Source organism: Callospermophilus lateralis, chromosome 18 (genome assembly GCF_048772815.1).
Source record: "Callospermophilus lateralis isolate mCalLat2 chromosome 18, mCalLat2.hap1, whole genome shotgun sequence".
In the NCBI taxonomy this organism is placed as follows: domain Eukaryota; kingdom Metazoa; phylum Chordata; class Mammalia; order Rodentia; family Sciuridae; genus Callospermophilus; species Callospermophilus lateralis.
Window position 1 is genome coordinate 18097207 of NC_135322.1, and position 26192 is coordinate 18123398.

Genomic DNA, 26192 nt, shown 5'->3' on the forward strand with positions numbered 1-26192 from the left:
GAGGTGGGGCTTTCCCACTGGAGAAGCATTTCTTACATGATATGGAGCTCAGGGTAAAATGGAGTCTGTTTGGTCATAGCCCATGTAGCCTGGCCCATAACACAATCATAGGAGTTTCCTTCTTCAGCCCAATAATGTGATAACACTGATTTTTAAATTTCATTGCTATGAACTAAATGTGTCCCTCCAAATTCATAGGTTAAAACCACAATGCCCAATGTGGTAGCATTTGGAAATGGGGCCTTGAGGCCTTTGGGAGGTAATAAGAAGATGAGGGTGAAACCCTCGTAATGAAACTAGTGCCCTCATGAGAAGAGATAAAACCTCCTTCTTTTCCTTCCTCTCTCTGCTCTCTGCCTACCTGTGGTTACAACCAGAAAACAGTCATCTGCCATAAAGAGAGCTTTCATGAGACACTGGATCAGCCAGTGTCTAGCCTCTGGACCTATCACAAATAAATGTTTGTTTTTTAAGCCACTCAGTCTATGCTAATTTGAACTGAGACAGAAATTAAGACACTAGTAGTATACAATTAAAATAATAGCTTGCAAATAGAATACAATAACATATGATTTACCACATTTACTACGTTCATGAGACTTGTGTCCAGTGTGAATTTTCTGGTGTTGAAGAAAGCTGTGTGTGTAACTGAAGGATTTCCCAAATCCACTACACCTATAATGTTCTTCGGCAGTGTGAAAAGCCTTTGGGTACTCAGGGTTTATGGGTAAATTCTCCTTAGTGTGAGTGATCTGATGATGCAGAAGGCATGAGCTATGTGGGAAGTCCTTCCCACCACCCTCACAGGAATCTCTGGCTTGTGTACTCTATCATTTTTAATATCCAAAGCCCTGTCCTTACCACCTCTTTGGTGTTTCTTCCCACTGTGCTGCTCTGGGACTAGGGGATATTTATACTAAACTAGAATTCTCTCCTACATGCCTCACATGTATGCATTTTGTGCCTGGGATGCATTCCCTGCTGTTCAGTCAATAGCAAGACATCATTCACGACTGGACCACACATTCCACAAGGGTAGGCTCTCAGGATGGTTGAACTGGCCTTGAGAGCCCAAGCCTGTGACCTTCCTTGAAAAGGTGCCTCCTCACCCTCCACTTGAAACCAAGAACCTGAAAGCAGGAAATGTTGTTGAAGGATATGAAGACCTTGGTGGGAGTAAGTGGCCCTATCAAAAATGCCTGTGTTTTAGAAGAGAGAATATATAGAATGAGAGAAAATATTTGCAAACTATACCTCTATTATGGGGTTAATATGCAGAATATATGTTGACAATAGCAACATACAAATAACCTGATTCCAAAGGGGCAATAGAAGTAAAGAAACATTTATCAAAGGAAGACAACACATATATGAAAAAAAATGTTCAACATCCCTAAGCTTCAAAGAAATGCAAATCAGAACCTTAATGAGATATCACATCGTTCAGTTGGACATTATCAGAAGGTCAAAAGATGTGGAGAAAAGGAAATCCTTACACACTGTTGGTGAGAATGTAAATTAAAGATAGTACAACCACTATGGAAAATGGTATGGAGGGTCCTCAAAAATGTATAAATAGGGGCTGGGAATATAGCTGAGTGGTAGAATGCTTGCCTGGGTCCTGGGGTTGATCCCCAACACAGAAAAAAAATTTTGAATAGAATTATTGTAAGATCCAGCAATTCCACTGGGCATATATATATCCAAATGAAATGAAATCAATTGTTGAAGAGACTTCTGCATTCCCATGTTGATTGTAGCACTATTCACAATAGCAAAGAAATGAAACCATCTGTCCATCAACTGATGGATGGATAAAGAAAATATGGTAGGTATACACAATGGATTATGAATGAGCCATAAAAAAGAATAAAATTCTGTTATATTCAACAGGGATGGGACTGGAATTCATTACATTAAGTAAAATAAGCTAAGCACAGAAAGATAAGTTGCCACTTGACTCACTCAGCTATGAGAGCCCAATAATTTGATACCATGGAAGTTTAGAATAGAATGGTGGTTACCAGGCCTGGAGTTGTGGCTCAGTGGTAGAGCGCTCGCCTAGCATGTGCAAGGCCTTGGGTTCGATCCTCAGCACCACATAAAAATAAATAAAAGGTTAAAAAAAAGTAGAATATATGATAAGCAAAAAAAAAGAATGGTGATACCAGAGGCTAAGGAGAGTCAAGGGTAAAGAGGAGAGAGGTTGATCAGTGGCTAAGAAGTAATAATCAAGAGCAAATTCTGGTGTGCACAGTAGAGACTTTATAGATAATTAATATAGTATTCATTTCAAAAAGGTAGAAGAAAGGACTTTGAATATTTTCACCATGAAGTGATAAATGTTTAAGGAGATATGTTTAAATTGATATAACTATTACTCAATGTATAGTTATAGTGAACTGTCATGACACTTAAAAACATATATAATCATTATTATACATTTTCAATTAAAAAAATTAAAGCTAAAAAAGATGCACCAGGTTCTGTGTTCCATTCCCAGCACTGCAAAAACAAGCATTTAATTAAATAAAAATACATACAAAAATGAAAAAAGCTTGAAAATAAAAGGTCTTATTTGACACACCAAAGCCTGTTTTCTCTCCAGTTAAGTGTTCATGCACTGAAGTGCTCACAACTAAACTGTAAAGACTGACACATGAAAAAACAAATGTGTTTGGAGCCATGGACGTCAGGATAGAATGGTGGTTCCTGGAACAAGTACATGGACTCTTGGGAGCACAACACGGCTAAAGGCAGTGGGGCGAAGGGTCCATGGTACCAAGACTGGCACGCAATGGGTGAGACCCCTGTGAGTCAGGGAGACTGTGTGCTGAGAGGTTCTGGTACCAACAAAACTCAGCAAGCATGGAGCCATTGCTCACTTCTTTTTTTTTTTTTTTTTTTTTTTTAAGAGAGAGAGAGAGTGAGAGAGAGAATTTTTAATATTTATTTAGTTAGTTAGTTTTCGGCAGACACACTATCTTTGTTTTGTATGTGGTGCTGAGGATCGAACCCGGGCCGCACACATGCCAGGCGAGCGCGCTACCACTTGAGCCACATCCCCAGCCCCAACTCACTTCTTTTTTTAACTTTTATTTGCCTTTACTTTATGCTGAATTTCTCCCCATGCCATACATTGTTGTTTCTTCAGTTTCTTCTGGATGTCTCTGTCTTCTGTGCAACCTCTCCTCCAGGTTTGGGAACAATTTAATTTATTCCTTTTTCAGTGAGAACATCTCAATGCAGCACGGGGTGGGGGGCTCATGTATGGATTCAACTGACCATATAACTGCAGCAGTGCATCTCAGGTGCTGCGTTCACCAGGATGGGTTCAAGGTCTAAACCCTTAAGTTTAGATTACTCTGCATTTTTAAGCATGTGCTGCAAAATTCTGCACTCTTTTGGGCCACCAACCCTGTGACCAACCCCACTGTTTAGCGCAGGCACACCCACTAATACTCATTGTGATGCTGGACTAGCACACACTGTTTCTTAAAGTGACATCTTTCAGATACTTACTGACTATTCAGATAACACAGCCTTGATGGCCAGAGTAGTTCCATGAGCATTCTTAAAGTGAACTTGAAAATTTGAACCTCTTAATTTGCATGATTTTTGTGGGGTTTTCTGGGTCAAGAGAGTAGTGAACCATTTCCACAAATCACCTCTGGGCACTTAGAGGAGGAGCCATTGCCCACTCCTCACCAGAGCCAGTTCCCCAGCAGGGCCCTCCTGCTGTGGCTGGAGTCAAGGCTGCCCTGTCAGGCACCCAGGCTTGTTCCCCCTGCTCCAGCTGGACAAGCACTCAAATCTAGGAAGATGTAAGTCCTGAGAGGAAGACAAGGCAGGTAAGTAGACAAACCATGAGAAACTAACCAGGAGTACGAAAAAACTCAGAAGAATGCCTTTTGGGAAAACACAGCGGTCCCTACAAGTAGTGACCATGTTGGTATGTGATTCCTGACACGATCAGGCATCAGGAAATGTTAGTGGGAGGGAAGAAAGCAGAACTGGAGGCAGAGAGGTGCTGATTCTAGATGGTGGTTCTACCAGGGAGAGGCCACACTGCATGATTCCCCAAGTGGTGGTGCTTCTTAGGGAGAGAATGAGCAGAACACCTACCCAAGAAAACCTAAAAGGCAGCAGTGTCCACAGGAGACTTTGGGAAGCAGAAAGCAGCCCCTGGAGAAGAGCAGAGAGAAAGAGCCCAGCCCAGGATGCAGGGAGAAGTGTGAGGGACTTACCCAGGGAGGCCAGAGGGCAGAGTTCTCCAGCATCACATCGAGGTACAGGAGTGTCTGGGTCTCATCAAGAAGCTTCCGCTCCTCCCAGGAAAAGCCCACAGCCACATCCCCAAAGGTCATACTGTCCTATGACAGGAAGAATTGGGTCCCTGTACTCAGGGCCTTTACCCAGGGCCTTCATGCTACCTCTTTCCCCTCAAATCAGACACTCCCTGCTTCCTGTCCCCCCAGTTCCCATCACAGAAATGGAAACTAGGAGCTCCTGTGCCCCCTTCTTCTCATGTTCCTATTGATGGCTATCATATCACTATCCATGATCACTATCATCCATATCCATTAAGGCATGTGGGCAGAAAATGCCATCAAAGTTCTAGGCCACGCATGAAGGGCCTACCCACCTCATACAAACAAAGTCCCCTGGTCGTGGCCAACAAATCCTGCTTCTCCGTACAAGCAAGCCCAGGCTCAGCTTTCCCCCTTCAGAAGCTGGAACCAAGTCTCTAGAACCATGAGTTCCTGCTGTCTCCCAGAGCACATCACAGTGTGGGGATCCCTTCCTCACAGTCCTCACACCCCAGAGCCCTGGGCAAACCCCTGCTCCACACTAAGACATCTCCATGACCTCTCTCCATATTCTATTCTGCACACGGCATCCAGAGAGTACTCGGGACATTCAATTATGATTCTATCCTGTTTCGGACCTCTGATGGCCCACAGTGCCAGAGGAAACCCCAAGCCCTGCTTTTGAGACCATTCCACCTTGCCCTGCTTTTCGCTTGACTTCAGTCACCCAAAACTACCTGCAGGCAGAAGAAATCATAACTCCTTTTGCACAAGCTGCCCCCTCACCCTTCTTCACCATCTTCTTTCCACCAAAGCCCTACTCAGTGCTGAGACCCACGGGTCCCCCAGCCTTCGCAAACTCTCCCGTTAGCCACAGAACTTTTACACCAGGCTCACTGAAGCTCTCCAGGCCCCACCAACACAGGCTGGGAAGACTTTCAAGGGTTGACAAGGGTTGTAAGCCCTGGCCTATCATCTCACCTCCATTTGTGCCATGTTTCCACATCAATCTCATGGCCACTCTACCTGGGAAGCCTTGGTCCCCTGCCAATCAGCTGCAAACCCACAGCCACCATTTTCTCTTTTCAGTCTTTGTGACACTCACTAATCCCTTTCAGGGGCCCAAAATAGACCCATAACTTTTTATCTGGCCCTCCCCTTCCTTACCTCCAACTCTCTCACCATGACATGAATTCCCCTCCTATATGTAACTTATGCTTCCTCCCCAGTCTACACATAGGCCACCAACTTGGGATGTCTCCAACCAGAATACCTCTCCTGAACTCCAGACCTGTATGTCCAGCTGTCCATTCAAGGCCTCCTCACAGTGGTCCCTGGAACATCTGACTTAACAAGGCCAAAAACCTAATTCCTGACATTCCTTCAAAGAAGTATCCTACAAGTGACTTCCCTGTTTCAGCTGATGGCACCTCCTTTCTTTCAGCTACAAAGACCAAACACCTGGCATCAGGCCTGACTTCTCTCCTTCTCTCTCAACCCCCATATCAGGTCATCTAAGTGGACCTACAACAAATCCAAAGTCATACTCTTCTCCCACATCCAAAGCCACCACCCTGATTCAGCCACAACCTGAAACAACCATCACTAATACTCTTAACTGCTGCAGCAGTAGCCTCTGCCCTGTAGGCAAAGGAAGTAGGTAAGACCTGATTCACATGACTCCTCTACTCCACTGAACTTTCATGGCTCTTAATATCCTCAGGATAAAGGCACAGTTCCACATCCTGCCATTCCAGACCTAAATTCTACATCCCAGATCTCTGGCCTCACAAGACCCAACAGAGACCTAGAACAGCTAGCTGCCAGCTCAGTCTCACCTCTAAGTATTTGCATAACTGATTACTGTTTGTAATATCTTATACAGGACATTCTACAGGTGACCAAGACGCTGGGTCATCTCCATATAATCCCTGGCCTGGATTCAGGATCCTATGTCCAAATAGACGCCAGAAGTACCAAACCCAATAGTTGGTAGAACGGTAGGCATAGAGTCCCAGGACATGTCCTACAGACAATATAACCTGAACTTGGAGAAGGGGAGAGCCTACAACACCCTCTACTCACTTGTGCATGGCTCTTTGTTTCTGAAGCCATGGAAACCTGTGGAAAGAGAGACTGTGAGTGGAGGGCATCCATGGTGCAGATCCAAGAGCTCATCTGACCCCCATCCCAGCCCTACAGCTGGGTGACCTCCACATGACCATCTAAATTCTTGGCTTTAGTCTTTGATTCTCCCACTTATTGGCTTGTGACCTTGGACAAGGATTCAACCTCCCTGTGCTTCATTGTCTAATTTTGTTAAAAAAAAAAAAAAAAAAAGGCATAAGAGCTGGGCGTGGTAGCGCACTCCTGTAATCCCAGCAGCCTGCAGCTCAGGAGGCTGAGGCAATAGGATTGCAGGTTTGAAGCCAGCCTGGGTGGTGTAGGGAGGCTGTAAGCAACCTAGTGAAACCTTGTCTCAAAATTAAAAACAAAAAGGGCTGAGATGGCTCAGGGCTAAGTACCCCTGGGTTCAGTTCCTGGTACCAAAAAAAAAAAAAAAAAAAAGATATAAGAATAGCACCAATCTCAACAGAAATGGTGTTGGTATCAATGCATTAGTACATGTCAGGTTCTAGGCATAAGCCATCATGGTTCACAGAATTAAGGTTTCTATTAATGTTGTCAGTGCAAATGATGTACATTTAAAAATTTTAGATGTTTGTTGTACTTACATTTTAAGTATTCATGAGATTACAATATTCATAACTTTTTAAAATTTTTTTAAATACATTTTTAGCTGTAGATGGACACAATACCTTCATTTTATTGGCTTATTTTTATGTGGTGCCAGGGATTGAACCCAGCACCCCTCACAGGCTAGGCAGGTGCTCTATCACTGAGCCACAACACTGGCCCAATATTCATAACTTTTAGCATAAAATGTTTTGTGATATATTGTTAGGTCCCTAAACATTAGTAAGTCCATTTGGTTATGGGACTCCATCTTGACCCAAAACAAAAACTGCCAAGAAAAAGAAACTTAAGATACCCTGTTCCCATAGCCCCCCACCAAGGTCCCTAAATACACACAAAAAAAATATTTCCCAACCACCAGCACCCAAGGTTAATTCTAGCTTGCTCTTGTTCCTTGTCCAAAAGATATATAAGTTTCTATTCAAATGACACTGGCTGCTGTGCCTTGCAGAAGGGCAGCCTGGCAGATATTCTCTGTCAATGAACCTTTGCTTGAACTCAGATATGTGTCCTTCATGGATATTTGTGCCAACTTCCCTAATATTAAGGTGTGAACCAAATATTAAGTGCCTGCTTCACTTGTTAAATCACACATTTCAACATGTACACTTTTAGAGAAATGTTGATCCATTTACATTCAAAGAGGCATTTCATAAATTCAAATAAAGAGCAGCGTGGAGTGCGGTATGCAGGCTGGTGGCTGCGTTTTCTGTCCTTAAAAACGGTGCTGTAATTGTACAACTTTGCTGCTGCTCTGGCCCATCAGTTAGGTCTCCTGGTTCCGTTGCAATAACCTCCACTCAACAACCCTCCCTCCCTCTCACGCTCAGTCTGTTTTCCTTTGTGCAACCACTGAGAATCTTTTTAAATCCTAACTCAGATCTAGTGTCCTAACTCCCTCCATGGCTACCAGTGCCCTCAGAATGAAAGCTCAGAGGCTCAGGCGACTGTCATTCCACAGCTGGATCATCTGCTCACAATGTCTCCCCACAGCTCCTGAACGCATCTCCAAGCCTCACATGCTGGTCGCTCTGTGAAAGAACTCTTCCACTCCTCATCACGCTGGGTGTCAGAAATTGGGACTTCACCCAGCAAGGACACCCTGTCCCGAACAACGCAGCATGGCTGAGGTGACCTGGGCAGGCGCCCCGCACTGCGGATTTCAGGATTTGGAGATGGGGATCCGAACACATGGCAGCCGGGGACGGGAGAGAGGGACACAGCATCCAGCCTCAGCTGAGTCCCCACTGTGCAGGTGGCCGAGCAGGGAGAGGCGGGCGCGCAAGCCGAGCCCCGCACCAGCCAGTCCAGCGCAGAGTCGCCTCTGAAGCGCTCTCCCGAGCCATGACCCCGCCTGAGCGACGTGGACAACGTTTCCTCGCGCGCTCCCGCACGGCTACGTTGGGCCACCTGAGGGTCAACGGGACGCAGCCGCCTGGACAAAGCGGGAAAGGCCTGCGCTCTCCAACTACGAAAACGCCCCCTCCCCTGCCCCGCGCCGCCGACGCCCGCGCAGAGGCTTCTGGGTAATGTAGTCCCCCGGCCGGAACCCGCGCGGGCGGCGGGCCGCGGGCCGCGGGCCGCGCGCCACTCTGACCACGCCCACTACGACCACGCCCACGCCCGGGGCCGCAAGGCCAGAGCTGCCAGCGGCACCCCGGAGTCCCAGACGGAGTCTCGCTCCAGTTAAAGGGGACGCACCGAGAATTCCGTGGAGGGGACTGAGACTGGTCACAGAAAACTTGAGAGACACCTTATTTTAGATCTCAAAATCCAACCAACACACCAAGCCAGGTCAGTTCGATGCAAAAAGCGTGTCCACCCGTTATCTGGAAGCATACGAGTGTCCTTTAGAGTCAATTCTGTGGGATCAAGAACGTTTGGGCAATGACAATAGAAAAACACTCTAGTCAGGGTCATGATGGGGAAGCCGCAGGGTGGCTGGAGCAGCTGGACACGAGTGGACGGAGCTCTGAAGCTGCGTCCCACCGGAAACGTGCTGCCTGTGAAGTCAACCAGTGGCTGTGCCCAACTCAGCCAGCAAAACCATTTTTTCCAGATTATTTGTCTTTCTTGGTATCCTGAGATATAGTCATCCCTTTCGGTAAGGAATTTAACATAGGTCTGAATAGGAGGGCTATTTACCAAGGGACACTTGCTGTGGAGACAGCATCTTCGTGGGGACACTGGTGGAGGGTGTGTGAGGAGAGGCAGCTCATCCCTGAGAAAAAGGGTTGGGTTCCGCCAACCCGTTTTGCTGGGATGTGACTGTTATTTCACTATCAGTTGCAGTGAAAATATCAAGAGTTAAGATTATCCTAGAAAATCAATTATGAAATGTGCAATGACTAAAAACGTGAAATATGGCCCACATAGTTCTGAGGGAACATATCTGTGACATGTGTACACAGTTAGACTCAATAGTTTGATCAAAGGACACTGATGTCTGAGAAGCGGGAGAATGAAGGTTGATGACATTGGAAACTTGGCTTTCACTTTTAAAGTGTGATTTTAAAAGAAATTTTAACTGAGAGGCTGAGAAATGTAAGTTTTAAAGGAGAGTAAGGAAAGCATCTGGATAGAGTTGCCAGAATCTTAAAAATGGGTGGAAAATCATATTGACCTCCAGCTTCAAGAATATTCAATTAATTTCTACTGTATTCCAGGCACTGTATTGCAGATACAAGGGACACATCAGAATGCAATGAGACAATAACTTGTACCCTAATTAGCCCTCCAGTAGACCTACATCATAGTCAAGAATAGTAGAGTATAAGTATGGGACTAAATAGTAAGATATATTACACTTTATTTGTGATGATATGTGTGATGGTAAGAAAAGAACAAATTTAGGATCTTAAGAATTGGGGGATCAGAGCTGGGCATGGTGTCCTTATATAACCTAAAGATTCTGTGTGTGTACTCTTAAAAAGTTGATCTCGGGTCTGGAGTTGTAGCTCAGTGACAGAGTGCTTGCCTTGCATGTGTGAGGCACTGGATTCCATTCTCAGTACCACACATATAAGTAAGTAAATAAAATAAAGGCCCATCAACAAATATATATTTAAAAAAGAAAAAGTTGATCTCATAGAAGCAGAGAGTAGAATAGTGATTACAAGCAGCTAAGCAGGAAGAAAGATCAGTCAACAGGTAAACAGTATAATTAGACAGGAGGAATAAGTTTTGCTGTTCTGTTGCAATAATTTGGGTGACTATAGTTAACAATATTGTATTGTACATTCCAAAATAGCTAAAAGAGAGGAAATTTTCAATTTTCTCACCATGAAGAAATGATATTTGAAATGACAGATATGCTAATATCCTTATTTAATAATTATATAATTTGCACTGGGCATGGTGGTGCACGCCTGTAATCCTGGTGGCTTGGGAGGCTGAAGCAGGAGGATTGCAAGTTCAAAACCAGCCTCAACAAAAGCAAGGCGCTAAGCAACTCAGCAAGACCTTGTCTCTAAATAAAATATGAAAAAAGGCTGGGGATGTGACCCTGAGTTCATTCCTCAGTGCCAAAATAAATAAATAGTTACATAATTTGTACATGTATCAAAACATTACACTGCATCCAATAAATATGTACAGCTATGTGTATTGATTTAAAATGAAACAAAAATACCTCAAAGTAACAAAAGAGTCATTCATAGGGCTGGGGTTGTGTCTCAGTGGTAGAGCGCTTGCCTAGCATATATGAGGCACTAGGTTTCATTCTCAGCACCGCGTATAAATAAATGAATAAAATAAAAATATTGTGTCCATCACCCATATAAAAATTTTTTTAAAAAAAGTAGTCATTCATCAGCAAGTAAACCAAACAGCATGTACAGAGTCCTTGTATTAGCTTTTTTGGGAACATAAAAATTATATTTACTAGAACATAATTGGTGATTATGTCATTTCAAAGCATTTTATTTATCATATTTTATTAAAATTAAAGTGCACTGTGTTTCTCAGTCCTAAGATGCACAACATATGTCCTATGAAAAAATGAAAAAAGGGCTGGAATTGTGGCTCAGAGGTAGAGTGTTTGCCTACCATGCATGAGGCATTGGTTCAATCCTCAGCACCACATAAAAAAAATAAAATAAAGATATTGTTATAACTAAAAATAAATATTTAAAAATGAAAAAATACATTCCATTTGATTCTGCTTACTGTCTTCTCTGACTCAAATTCTTACTACAGATCAATTTCACTAACATAGACATATTCAATTCAGAAATGCAGTGAGCCCCTTTATATGCCATGTCTGCTTATTTATAAAGTTAACTGTGCACAAAATCTTCTAATCTCAATTTAGCATAAAATAATTAAGGTATTAGTGTCTCTATACAGCAAAAATCTAATGGGAAGAGATTACTCCATGACTGAATATATCAAGTGCACCCTATAATTCATATTAGCACTATGTATTCAAAATGACTGTTACCCAATGCTTCTACTGCTTAATTCTCACCTGCTTGGCCTCACCATCTACTCACCTGTGGGTGTTTGGACAGTTCTGTGTAGGCTGAGGCTCCTTTCACACTGACATGATCTCACCCCCACCGTTCTTGATGCTATCTCATGCAAGACATGTTCATGTTCAGCCAGGAAGTATTAAGGAGTTAGAGTAACATCCCTGAAGGCAAACTAATCTATGTGGAATGAGAGCTGACAGATGGAGGATTCACCCCTCCCTCTGATTAGATAATTCTGGGAGATGTTCTGTACACTTCTCTAGGGAACTTGGTACAACAAACCTGTGATGCCCATTAATAGGATATCCCGGACACTAGTGACTCCATTACAATTCTAGAACTACATCTTAACCCAAAAGCGAACCTCATAAACTGCTAAGAAAAAGAAACTTAAGATACCCTGTTCCCATAACCTACACCTTTCCAAGGTCCCTAAATACAAAAATCTGTTGTTATGCAACCACCTGCTCCCAACGTCAATTCTAGCTTGCTCTGGTTCCTAGAAAAAAAAAAAATTTAAAAAGATATAAAACCCTACACAAATCATTCTGACTGCTGCACCACTCTCCCAAAGCGGACTCTGGGCATGGTGGTGCATGCCTGGCAGTCCTTCTCTCAATAAACTTTGCTTACTGAGCATGAGACTCCGCCTCAAAAGATTTCCCTGAGCATTCTGTCCTAACACCCACTAAAGTCCTCTTGACACTGTACTCAAGTAGTGGCTGGTATTAGAGTTCTCTAGAGGAACAGAATCAACAGTATGATTATACAGAGGGGGTTAATTAGATTGGCTTATGAGACAGTCCACAAAACCGTCTGCAGCCTGGAGAGCTGGAAGAACCAGTATCTGTGCAGTCCAAGAGACTAAAGCCCCAGAACAAGAAGGACCAACGGTGCTACCCTAGTCCAAGACCAAAGGCTTCTGAAACTCCCTGGAGAATCACTGGCAGAGTCCGCTTTGGGAGAGTGAAGATGCAAGAGTCCAATAGCCTCAGGTGATCATAGCAACAAACAAGAACCCATTCAAGAAGAATCAAGCCTGCATCTGCTGCTGCTCCCTTGTTCTTCCAACTTTTATTCCATCCAAGTCACCATCCTATTGGACAGTGCTGCCCACGCTGAGGCAGGGTCTCCAGTTTGCTCTCCCACATGTCAGTCATTCCTAGACACACCCTGATTGACACAACCAGAAGCCACTTAATCATCTGCATTCCCTCAATCCAATCAAGTTGACAATTCAAATTAACCATTACATGGCTTTTTCTTCCTGCCTGCCTTACTCTCCAAGTCCTTCACCAACATCACCTTCCAAATGAAATGCATGCACAACAATGCTTGTCTCAGGCTCTGCTTTGGGGTAGGGAGCCCAGACTAACACTCTATTAGCTGGAAATATCCCCGGACAGAAAACCCTCAGGATTGTCTTTGCAGATGCTATGAGACAAATGCTATGAGAGAAAGAAAATTCAAACCAGGAGTCCACTACTTGGGTTGAATTTTCTTCCTTCCTTCCTTCCTTCCTTCCTTCCTTCCTTTCTTTCTTTCTTTCTTTCTTTCTTTCTTTCTTCCCCCCCCCCACATCTCTTTATCTATCTCTATCTCTCTTTCTTTCTTTTTTTGTTGTTGTTATAACCATCCTGTTAAAGTTTATTATCTGTGGCCCCACTTTGCACAATCAGAAAGAAATTTCCTTGAATGAAATGACTGCTTCTCAACTGTAACTAAACCTTACCATTTTAATGGTATATTTGTGGTGTCTTGTTTCCCAAGGGAACTTCAGTTCATAAAACTCCAACACTTGACTTTAACTCATTGCCTCCTGACCTCCCCTCTCTGCTCCCCCACAAGCTTTCTAGGGTGAAATTCTCTCCTGAAGGGTTAGATGAATTAAAATGCCTGCAGTCTGTTTTCTCTTAAACTTCTCGGCCACAACATGGGGTTTCTATACCCGCTCCTTGGGTAGTAAAGAAGGAGAGTTTATTACCTATATTTTGTGCTACGTGTGAGGGTTTTTTTTTATTAGAGCATTGTAGTTCTCATAGTAGCTGGATTCATCCCAGCAAAACCATACATGCATGGAACCTGACCCACTCCATTTCAGACCCCATTCCTCTCCAAGTCCCCCACTTCTCCTCCCTCCCTCTCTTCTCCACTGATGTCCCCTTGCTGATCCATTATCCCTTCTTGACTGATGCTTTCCATACATACGCATAAATAAATTCCCTGTGGTATATTCATATACGAATGTAATGTGATTTTGTTAAATTCATTCCACCAGTCCTCTCCTTTCCCACTTCTCCTCCCTCTTGGTATTCTTCTATTCTGCTTATCTTCCCTACATCTTTATGATATCCAATCCCTAAACTATCACCTTCTTTTCATTATTTGGCTTTAGTTTCCACTTATAAGAGAAAACATTTGATCATTGATTTTGAGTCTGGCTTATTTCACTTAGCATGATATTCTCCAGTTCCATCCATTTACCAGCAAATGCCATTATTTCATTCTTTTTTATGCCTGAGTAAAACTACATTATGTATACATACCACATTTTCTTAATCCATTCATCCATTGATGGGCACCTGAGCTGGTTCCAAAATTTGGCTATTGTAAATTGTGCTGCTACAAACATTGAAGTGACTGTACCACTGCAATATGCTAAGGTTAGTTATTTTGGATGAATACTGAGGAGTGGGATAGCTGGGTCATATGATGGTTCCATTCTCAGTTCCTTTACGAAACTCTATTCTGTTCTCCAGAGTGGTTGTAATAATTTGCAGTGTGCTAACAATATACCTTTCCCCCAATATCTTTGCCAGTATTTATTTGTGTTTGTATTCTGGATAGCTGACTAGAGTGAGATGAAATCTTAGCATAATTTTGATTTGTAGATGTTAAAAAATAACTAGATGTTAAAAAATTATGTATTTATTGGTCATCTGGTTTCTTCTTTTGAGAAATGTCTGTTTAGTTATTTTGCACATTTATTTATTGGGTTATTTGATTTTGGGGTTTTTTGGTTGTTGTTGTTTGTTTGTTTGTTTTTTGAGTTCTTTATTCTGGATGCTAATCCCCTGTCAAAGGAGCAGCTGGCGAAGATCTTCTTCCATTCTGTTAGATCTCTCTTCAGACTCTTAATCATGTCTTTTGCCATGCAGAAGCTTTCTAATTTGATGGCATGCACCTTATTGATTCTTGATTTTATTTTTGAGCTTTAAGGATCTTGTTAAAGAAGTTGGTGCCAGCACCAATATGATGGAGGATTGACCTTATGTTTTCTTCTAGCAGTTGCAGATTTCTGGTCTAATTCCTAAGTCTTTGATCCATTTGATTTGACTTTTGTGCAGAGTGAGAGACGGGCATCTAGTTTTATTCTTCTACCTATGTATATCCAGTTTTTCCAACACCATTTGTTTAAAAGGGTGTCTTTTCCCCAACATATATTTTTTATATCTCTGTCAAGCGTCAGGTGGTTTTAAGTATTTGGGTTTGCCGCTGTGTCTTCTATTCCATTCCCTTGGTCTTCATGTTAATTGTGATGCCAATACTGCGCTGTTTTTGTTACCATAGCTTTGTGGTATAATTTGAGATCAGATAGTGTGATACCTCCTGCATCCCTCTTCTTGCTCAGGATTTCTTTGGCTATTTGGGGTATTTTATTCTTAATCAATTTTAGGACTTTTTCCCCCTAGTTATGTGAAGAATTTTATTGGCATTTTGATGAGGATTACATTGAGTCTGTACATCACATTTGGTACCATGGCCATTTTGACAATATTAATTCTGCCTACCCAAGAGCATAAGAGGTCTTTCCATTTTCTAAGGTCTTCTTCAACTTCTTTCTTCAGTGTTCTATAATTTTCATTGTAGAGGTCTTTCACTTCTTTTGTTAATTTAATTCCCAAGGTTTTTTTGTTTGGTTGGTTTTTAGTTTTTTGTTTTCTTGAGGTTATTGTGAAAGGGATAGTTTTCCTGATTTCTTTCTCAAAAGAGTTGCCGTTGGAGTATAGGAAAGCTATTGACCTATGAATGTTGATCTTTAACCTTCCTGCTACTTTGCTAAATTCATTTAGCAGCCCTAGAAGTTTTCTGGTAGAGTTCTTGGAGTCTTGTAGATGTAGGATCATGTCATGGGCAAACAGGGATAATTTGTCTTCTTCTTTTCCTATTTTGATCCCTCTAATTTCCTTCTCTTGCCTAACTGCCCTGGCTAGAGTTTTGAGAACCATACTGAACAGGAGTGGTAAGGGTAGACATCCTTGTCCTGTTCCTGATTTTAGAGCAGATTTTATTTCTTGATAAGGTCAGAAACATGACAGAAAAGGAGTGGGGATCCAGAGACCTAGGATGGGGTTATTTAATCAGTCAATCCTAAAAACTTCAGATCCTGCCTCCTCTGCAAACTCCTGCTAGCAATTGCAGATCCCTCCCATTTGGCAATTTGAGAGCCATAACACTGGACCCTTGTGGAGTTCACAGTGAAGCAAATTGACAGCCATGAGTGACTCCATTCTGTACTATGGCTCCATCTTGTACTTGGGGACATTCTTCTCTAGATAGATTTTGTGAGGAAATCAATCAGGTGTAGGAACGTTCAAAACAACTCGTGCTACACACAGCCCACTAGCATCTCAGTTCTGCAAACAGAACTTTCCCAAGAAAATTATGACAGTATCCAGGAAGGAAAGTTAAACATTAACAGGAGAAAAACATCTTGTATTTTTATAGTGAAATTTCCTGCTTGCTGGCATGTAGGGCTCTCCCTGATCACAAGAAAAGAATGAGAAGCCCAACGGCTCATTTGCTCAGCTCACTCATTCATGGTTTAAACTACTCCGTGAGTTAGTCTTCCTTTATTTCATTGCACCTTCAGACTGTAAACCAAAGGACCTGACATTCTGTAAGCCCTTTTGGTAAGGAAGTCAAATAAATTTCCTGGTCCCAAACTGTGTTGCAATGTTTCCAATGTGTCAAAGACCAACACTGTGAACATTTCACAGTGAGAACATTTCACAGGGAGAAGATCAACCCTTTCAAGGCATGCCCCCAGTGGCCTGCTTTCTCCAACTGTCCCACCTTCCAGTAGTACATTCAGCCATCTTTTTCTTTTTCAAGTGTCCCCATTCACAATGTAGATCAGGCCTGGTCTGAGGTGTTCGTGGGGTAAATGTCCTCTGCCTCCTCTTTCTGTACAGTGTAAGCACAGAGTCTATGGCAAACACCAGGAGGCCATCCATTCAGCTATCAATGGATTCATCCAGCAAATAGATGAACCCACTGATGACATCAGAGTCTTCATGTTCTGATCACTACCTAAAAGCCCCACCTCTGAACCTCGATGCTTTCAACACATGAGCTTTGGAGGACATTCCAGATCCAAACCCTAACAGCAGCACCCCTGGAGACTTAAACAAGGCAGTGCCAGTGCTATTCATCAAGGCCCATTTTAATTCACCTGTGTATCTCCTGAAAACATCTAGAGGAGGTATTTTAGTCCATTTTGTGTTGCTATAATAAAATACCAGAGGCTGGACACTTTAAAAAGAAAAGAGATTTGTTTGGCTCACGATTCTTGTGCCTGGAAAGTCTAAACAGCATGGCATCAGCGTCCGACTGTGCCACAACTGGCAGAGAAGTGGAAAAGGAACCAGCCACATGCAGGAGGAGCACGTGTGTGAGCAATGAAGCACGACAGCAGGCAGGGGCCAGACTTTTCATAATCCACTCCAAGGGCTATATAAATCTTCTCAGAGGACAGTGTACCCATGCTCCAATCATCTTTCTTTTTTAAATATTTTTTTAGTTGTAGATGGACACAATACCTTTATTTTATTTATTTTTATGTGGTCCTGAGGCTCAAACCCGGTGCCTCACATTTCTTAGGCAATTGCTCTCTCACTGGTCCACAATCCCAGCCCTCTAATCATCTCTTAATGGCCCACCATATTAAAATCATTACAGGAAGGACCAAGCTTCCAACTAGAGAGGAAAAAAGGGAGAAAAGGTGGGAGATAGTCACTTTTGAAAATAGAAGGGAGACTAATAGAGGAAATAGACCTGGGGGAGAGGATATGGGAGGTAAAGGGGAGGTATTGGGGAATGATTATTGACCAATTTATATTTGTAATCTCATTACTATGTATAGTTGTAATCCACCAATTATGGGGGGAAATGATGCACAAAATATGGGAGATTTTTTATATAGTTAAATAAAAAGGTTAAAAATAGACAAAGATCCAGCACATGAACGTTTGGGGATACCCACTAAAACCATCTCTAAACTGCAGCAGGAGAAGTCCATAAGAGACATAAAGCCACAGATCCAAAGCCAAAGATCCATAGCCAAGGCTGAGGTCGTGAAGCCTGCCTCTGTGGTCACAGACATGTGTGTCTCTTCGTAGGCTCTCAGGCAGACAAACCTGCTCTCAGACCACAGTTGAGGCGGGAGCTGATTTATAGGGCCATTTCAAGATCCATAGTGGGGGCCAAACACTGAGGGGTTTTCCTGCCTCCTGGTCTTGGGAGGAATAACTGCTCTCAGACCACCGCTGGGAGAAGTTGGAACAGGGATCCAGGACCACGCAAAATCCTCTTTGGGACCAAGGTGGGCAGTCTTGGCATGGTGGCATATATGGCCTTATCTTTCAGGGTCTCTGACTAGGCAGATCAGCTCCCAGACTGCAGCTGTGGGGCCACAGTTCAGGGCTGTTTCAGGATCTGCTGAGACCCAGGTGGGCAGGCCTGTTGGATGGCACTGACAGGCAGGTTTCCCAGAAGTTCTGTGCACAGGTGAGATTGCTTTGGCCAGGAGGGGCTTGAGCCAGGATTCAGGGCCCCTGAGGACAAGTCTGTTTCCTGCATGAAGTCTGCTGTCATTCTTACCCTTGTTTCTCCATTTCTCTGGATGATGTTAAAATATTTAAAAAAAAAAATATTCGTTTAAAGACTATGATTGTGCCTAAGTATAGCGTTTCTTCATGTTTCTTAAGCTGAAGGTCAATTGAGTTTTGTGGAATGGTAGGAGGATAATTTTGATCAAATTTGAAAAATGTAGGGCCCTTGATCTCTAAGAGATTCCAATTAACTATGGACTGGCCTAAAGGCTGTCTCAGAGCTCACTGGGACAGACATTTTGTCATTTAAAAAATTTTTTTTTTTTTCTGGGCTGGAGATGTGGCTCAAGTGGTAGTGTGCTTGCCTAACATGCGTGAGGCACTGGGTTCGATTCTCAGCACCACATAAAAATAAAATAAAGATATTGTGTCCACCTAAAACTAAAAAATAAATATTAAAAATTGTTTTCTTTTCTCCTTTTTGATAGTATCTATTACTCTCTCTTTCAAACACATTAATGTTCCCTTTTGCAGTGTTTAATCTGCTATTAATTCCATCCAGTGGAATTTATTTTCTATCTATACAAATGTGATTTGAGTCATTTTATACCTCTGTTTTGGCTTCCGTCTACACATGCTCCTCTCCCTTCTTGAACATTTAATACAAGTTGAGTAACTTTGAGAATGTTTTTCTTCTCTGATTCTACATGTCTATCATGTCTGAGTCTGTTTATATAGATTGGCTTTTCTGATAATAAGGCAAACTTTCTTTTGCATGTCTGCTAATTATTTTTTGGATGCAAACTATTATGAAATTTAGTTTTTTAGGTGCTGAATAGTTCTGTACTTCTGTAAACATTCTAGAGTATTTTTCTGTTACTTGGAAATTGTATGAGCCACTGGAAGCCTTTTAAAAGTCTTTTAGGTGGGCAAAAAAGCAGCCATATGCTAAAGTGAATTTTAATGCCTTTTTGGATGAATGACTTAATGATCCATGAGTAAGTTAGGATATTCTTCTCTGGCTGATAGGAACACAAACTACTTCCAGCCCTGTGTAAATTCCAGACGTTGTTAGCCTTGCTACTTTCAGGTGGTTATTCTCTGTTAGTATGGTTCAGATGTTTCCCCAAAGTTCATGGGTTGGAAACTTAATCTCCAAAGCAATAGTGTTAGGAGATGGTGCCTTTTTTTAATTTTTTTTTTTTTTTTTAGTTGTAGGTGGACACAATATCTTTATTTATTTATTTATTTATTTTTATGTGGTGCTGAGATTCGAACCCAGTGCCTAACGCATGCCAGGTAAGTGATCTACCACTGAGCTACAACCCCAGTCCCAGAGGAGATGAGGCCCTTTTATGCTTTTATTAGTACATTATAGTTACACATCACAGTTGGCTTCGCTTTTAAAAAATATTTTTATTAGTTGTTGATGAAATTTTTTATTTTGTTTATTTGTATGTGGTGCTGAGAATCGAACCTAGTGCCTCATGCATGCTAGGCAAGCGCTGTCCCACTGAGTCAACGTCCCAGCTCCAGGTGGCTTCATTTTGACATCATCATACATACAAGTGCATCATTTCCCCCCATAATTGGTGGATTACAACTATACATAGTAATGAGATTACAAATATAAATTGGTCAACATCATTCCCCGATACCTCCCCTTTACCTCCCTCATCCTCTCCCCCAGGTCTATTTCCTCTACTAGTTTCCCTTCTATTTTCATAAGTGACCATCTCCCACCTTTTCTCCCTTTTTTCCTCTCTAGTTGGAAGCTTGGTCCTTCCTGTAATGATTTTAATATGGTGGGCCATTAAGAGATGATTAGAGGGCTGGGATTGTGGACCAGAGAGAGAGCAATTGCCTAAGAAATGTGAGGCACCGGGTTTGAGCCTCAGCACCACATAAAAATAAATAAATAAAATAAAGGTATTGTGTCCATCTACGACTAAATTTACTTAGGGAGTAAATTTCATTTACTCCATAAGATGTGGGACCTTCAAGAGGTAATTTCGTCATGAGAACTCTGCCCTCATGAAAGAATTACTATCATATCACAGCAATGGGCTCATTGTTGGTGAGAGTGGATTTGGTATAAAAGTGATTTCAGGAGTGGGGATGTAGTTCAGTGGTAAAGCATATGCTTAACATGTACAAGGCACTGGGTTTCCCAACATCACTCAGCCCTCTTTCCCATCCCATCTATCTATCTATCTATCTATCTATCTATCTATCTATCTATCTATCTATCTCTGTCTCCTTTTGATGTATGTATTTCACCATGTTATGAGCAAAGGGAAGACCCTCAGCAGATGCAGCCCTTCCATCTTGGATGCCCCAGCCTCCAGGGTAGTAGTTAAGTCCACTCTGTTGTTTATTAATTATTCCATCTGCTGTATTCTGTTATAGCAACCGAAAATGGACTAAGACCCCTAGTCTTGGGCTTTTTCTCACATGCACACACTGAGCAGCATTCACTGAAGACCTGATTGGGATTTTCTGCCAAATCCTGGAGTTTCCTCTCTCTGTGAATCTCTCTTGTCTCTGGTATTCTGTCTTGCAAATTTAGCCACCTTTGCCACCTTAGACTCCAGACTCTGTCTCATGAACTCAGAAACTGTGAATTTTCTTGGAAATTCTAGGGCTAGAGATTTTAATTTAGAAGTTGTGGGTAAAGTAGCAAAGTCGGATAATATCACTAGGAAAATGAGTATAAATAGAAAAAAAAGGATGATCTGTGGTATAGGACACAAGCAACGAGGAAAAAAGTATAATATAGAAAAAATTATAAATAGGAAAAAAGAGTGATCCTTGGTATAGGACACAAGTAACGAGGAAAAAAGCTGAGAAAGATCTTCCAAAGAAATAGGAGAAAAACTAAAACACTGTCACATCATGAAGGCCAAACAAAGAGACAGAGACAGTGAGAGGGGAAGGAAGACAGAAAGATGTCTCAAATGAATAATCACCTACTGAATCTGTGTCAATTAAATCATTGATCTACAATGAGAAGCTGGACAGGTCCAGCCTGACTTTTTAAATATTGGTTATTTTTCTCATTTAAAAAAAAATAATACATTTTTTACATGATTCAACATGCTGTCTTTTTTATATCTTTAACTGGTGTTGTGTCTGTGTGGATGCTTTCTCTTCTCTCACAATGGCCATTTATCTATCCCTCTATTAAAACTAGACTCTAAACTGTAGTCATAACCAGGTTATAATAGAAAGATTCTGCTTGAACTTCTTGTTTTTTTTTTTTAATTTCTTTAGTTCATTTTAAGCACTTACTCTTTTAAATAAACTTTAGCTCAATCTTCATTAGAACACAGATTTTTTTAAGTGGATTTGAGAATCATGTTTTGTTTTGTTGGCACTAGGGATTGAACCCAGGGGTGCTTTACCACTGAGTCCCTAGTTCTTTTAACTTTTTAGTTTTATTTATTTATTTATTTATCTTTTGGTGCCAGGGACTGAACCCAGAGGCCCTTAACCACTAAGCCACATCCCCAAGCTCATTTTTAGTTTTTGTTTTGAGACAGGGTCTCACTAAGTCGTGAAGGCTGGCCTTCAACTTGAGATCTTCCTGCTTTAGTCTCTTGAGTCTCTGGGATTACAGGTACACATCAATGCACCAAGCATGAGTCTTCGACATTTCTTTTTTTTTTTTTTTCTTTATTTCTTTTCTTTTTTTTTTTTTAAGTTGTAAGTGGACACAATACCTTGGTTTATTTATTTTTATGTGGGGCTAAGGATTGCATCCAGGTGCCTCACAAATGCTAGGCAAGCACTCTACCGCCGAGCCACAACCCCAACCCAGTCTTTGACATTTCTACAATAAAAATTTACTCCGTACAAGGGCATCATTTAGGCTTTCATCTATTCAGATTTTATTTTGTACTTCTCAGTAATATTTTAAGCCTTTTAATATAACCTGTGCATTTAATGCTTAGTCTAGAAGAAGGCCCAGCATTTGATAGATATAAAAATCAATGTATTGAATGAGCAAACAGGTGAATTAAAATACTTATGTTACGGACTGGTACGGAGCTTAGTAGTAGAGTATTTGCCTAGCATGTGTGAGGCCCTGGGTTTAATTACCAGCATCACAGAAATAAAAACAATTTTAAAAAATAAAATGCTGGGCTGGGAGTATAGCTCAGTTGGTAGAGTGCTTGCCTTACATGCACAAGACCCTGGTTCAATCCCCAGCACCATAATAATAATAATAATAATAATAATGCTTATGTTCAGAAAAGAATCAGGACTCAAGACTCTAGCCTTTTAGCCCCAAGTCACAAGTTCAGCCGTCTGAATGTGACCTTATTGTGTCCTAATGGCCCAGGAGGGTAGAGAGATGCTACTGATTATGTCACTTTTCTTGAGGCCCCTTGTCACGGGAGCCCAGCACTGCTCTAAGGTCCCTTTCTTGTAGTCTCCTGGTAAATGAAATTACCCATTTGACATTTTTAGATGTAAGCTCAGAGAGGTCATGACACTTGTCCCAGGTAGCACACCCGTGGGTGACACCTCAGGGCCCGAGCTCTCTCTACGGCATCAGCCTCCCTTCAGAGTGAGACTCTGCCATCCGCTGTCTTTCTCCCATCCTCCAGGCCAAGGTTATGCGGGGCTCCAGTGCCAGGGGAAGAACCCAAGAGCAGCAGTGGCCTGGGGTGTCCCTGCAGGAAGGCCAGCCTCCTTGGAAGACATCAACTAAGAAGTAGAAAATGGCATCCACCACTGGGACACCAAGAGGATTTGTGATGAGTGCACCATGTCATCTCCCGAGTCACTCGACAATGACTGGATGGACATTGGAAGGGCTAGAGGCCCTGCGACAGTGATAAAGACAGCACCCACGTATGCCCTCAGTAGCTCTTAACTCCATTTTTATCCTTCCAGGCTGGTGAAGCCTGCAGTCAAGTACATTATTTTTTTTCAAGGTTGCCTTTATTTTGTTTTATTTTTTTAATGTGGTGCTGAGGATGGAACCCAGTGCCTCACACGTGCTAGGCGAGCGCTCTACCACTGAGTTACAGCCCCAGCCCTAGGTACGTTATTTAGTCCTCACACAGTCCCCATTTTACAGCCTCAGAAGAACAAAATGGCTTGTCTGTAGTCATACAGCCAGTGAGTGGCAAGGCCTACATTTATCCTGGTTCTGCCTGACCCTAGAGCCCATGCTCTGAGTGACCACACATGTCACATGTCACACAGCACACAGACTTCAGGTGCACAGAGCGGAGCTGCAGGTGTTTTATTAGAGTCGGCCTAATAAAGAGAATCAGGTGGGGACAGGTGCCTGGATTCCAGCTTCAGGTGAAAAAAGAGAACAGGGTGGGGAGGGGGAAGTTAGGTCAGACACAGGGGGCAAAGGTTCAACGCTTCAGTGTCAACTGGTCATGGAAGGTTGAAAAGGCCTTTTTAAATTTTGTTCTTCAGTGATTCCACATAGAAGAGGAGACATTCTGGGCTGACAGTAATGGAGACCTGGGAGAGAATAAGACACAGAGAGAGAGATGGCTCATGGAGATCCCAGACCTTTGGCAGAGCTATTCAGTCTCCCCAGGACCACCCTCCTCCTCATCCACACGGACAAAATCTTCTCCTCAGTGATTCAGCTCCATTTCCAGCAAGAAACATGGGCCCGCGGGTTCACCCCTGGAGAGGGGCTGCAGCCATTCAGGCCAAGATGAAGAAGGCTCCCTGACACTATGACACTGTCCAGAGGGAGCCCCATCAACCACTGGCCAGGGAGGGAAGGAGATGAAAAGGTTCTGAAGGGAACGGTGGGGACTGGGTCCCAGGGCGGTGTAAGGTGGCTTGAGTCTGGGTTTTCGTCAAGTCTCCTGTACCTGAGACCATCTGTGAGGTCTGTGGGATGGATGAAAAGTGTGTGTCCATGTTGTCAACAATCTCGTGTGCCCTGTGTGCAAAAATCTATTGGTACATGAAATTCTGTTTCTTGAAAAACATCTCATTTTTCAGAATCAAACACTAAAAAAAATAACACTTTGGGGGAAAAAATAAGGTGAGAAACCAACTATTCAAAAATCTGTGTAACAAGAACAATAAGAAGAAATAAAAAAGATATATCACCAGAAAATACATTGAGCTGCTGTGGTAAGCAGGGGCATGTACCTAGAGGCCACTTCCAAAACCTCAGGCATCCAAACCATGGAGTGGAAATTCTGGCTGGGGAAACTGAGATGATATGGGATGGAAGCAGGGCTCCATCTGAGCCAGTGGAGTGGACTAGCTTTCCAAGTGGGCACTAGAGGGAGTGAAGCTGGACACTAGGCAGAAGTCTTCTAATTTCCTAAACTAAGAGCTGATGGGCTCCTATCTGTGCAGGATACTTTCTTTGCTGCCCAGAGTTAAAATTCTACTCCAGCTCTGCTAGCTTCTCCTAACCTAGGGGGGAAAAAAAAATCACAGGACTCGACACATTTTCTATGTGGCACTGATATTATTCTCCTATTTACCTGTTGTATGTGAGCTGATTGGTGCTATAGGAATGTATGGCAGCAGAAAAGGCTGGATGTGCACACGGCAAGCTGTTGCATATGACATCGCTATGGGGACGAGCAAGGGTCTATGTGCTCAGTTGTAGATCTCACCTCTCGTGCATGATTGCATGATCTGTTTGTACCTGGCATCCTATGACATGTTGTGTGTGGGGTGGAGCGGGGCACTTAGAGAGCACGTTACCATGGCGATCAAATCCAAGCCCTTGGCTGATAATCCATTTTCATTGTAGCAATCCTGGATTTTTTCCATGGCTGCCTTTTCTGGTTCGGTAAAATTAGCCACTTCAAGGGAAGCATCCAATAATGACTTGTTTCCAATAGCTAAGTTAGAAAAGATTCCATAAAAAAGAGGGCAGGCTTCTGCTGAAAACACAAACAGGAAAACACTTCGTTAAAAGAGCTACTGGGGGAAGAGGTTGAGGTTCATGTTTCTCCGCCATTTTTATCGAGTGTTGTCTCCTGACTCATCTTCCACAGAGACCTGCCCTCCCCCAGGACTGCCATCCCAGAGAGAAAGCCCATTGTCCCTGAGGCAGTCCAGAAGGAGGAGGTGTGAGAAGCCAGGACTAAAGAGCTTGCTGCCCAGGGCATACCAGCCCACCTGCTTCTGGCCTTCACATAAGCACCCCCATCCCAACTCACTCTCCCCTACCGTATCCCCAACAATGGCCCTTCCAGACCTCTCCCTCCACTTGAAAACAGAGTGCTTTAGAGGTCTTCTGCAGGACTCTTGAGCAATGACTTCCCTTGCAAGTTCAAGGGCAATGGGAGCAATTTAGTGAGACCCTGTCTCAAATTAAAATAAAAAGGGCTGGGGGATGTGGCTCAGGGGTAGAGCCCTGAATCCTTCCCTAGAAGCTGTTTGGAGATCATCATGGGAGGGTGGAGTGAGACAGAGTGGGCAAAGGTCAGGAAGGTCATCTGTCCCCTCCTTCCCACTCTCACCAGTCTGGAAGCCCAGCTCTCTGGTCACCAGCAAGGCCAGCACAAGCAGTATCCCCTTCATGGTGTAGGCTGCTGGAATGCTCTGCTCAGGGAAGGGTTTCTACTGCCTTATAAGCCACTGGCTCCCTGAGCCCAGCCCTCACCCTCCCAGGAGATCAAATGCCTGTAGGCAGGGACCTGGTACACTCAGTTCACCCAGGGTTGCCCCTCCCACACTGAGGAGCAAATTGCTGGAGATGTTTATCTTGGTGCTGTCCGCTTTTGGAGAGAAGTGGGAGTACCTTCGCCAAAAGATCCTCCTGACCTGACCTTTCTCCTGGGCTCCATTCTGAGCCAAATGCTCTG

The 26192-nt window shown here is 42.9% G+C and overlaps 1 protein-coding gene and 1 pseudogene across 1 annotated transcript; both read right to left on the reverse strand.

Annotated features, from left to right (window-relative positions):
- Positions 1-3418: 3418 nt before the first annotated feature.
- LOC143638148 (uncharacterized) lies at positions 3419-25908 on the reverse strand. The gene is made up of 5 exons (XM_077105683.1): positions 25842-25908; positions 25084-25262; positions 8046-8672; positions 6396-6431; positions 3419-4373 (listed from the first exon to the last, which is right to left on the reverse strand). The coding sequence occupies exons 1-5, from the start codon at positions 25906-25908 to the stop codon at positions 4122-4124; spliced, it is 1161 nt and encodes a 386-aa protein (XP_076961798.1). The 3' UTR covers positions 3419-4121.
- On the reverse strand, positions 16650-16770 carry LOC143384605 (small nucleolar RNA SNORA51; annotated as a pseudogene).
- Positions 25909-26192: the final 284 nt, after the last annotated feature.

Bases quoted from the DNA above. Each gene is read 5' to 3' on its own strand.
- LOC143638148 (XM_077105683.1), bottom strand. From the start codon at position 25,908: ATGAAGGGGATACTGCTTGTGCTGGCCTTGCTGGTGACCAGAGAGCTG. The intron at 25,263-25,841 runs GTGGGAAGGAGG...TGTTTTCAGCAG, and splicing joins GGGCTTCCAGACTGGTGAGA to AAGCCTGCCCTCTTTTTTAT. The intron at 8,673-25,083 runs GTAACGTGCTCT...GCGTGGTCGTAG, and splicing joins GCTTGGATTTGATCGCCATG to TGGGCGTGGTCAGAGTGGCG.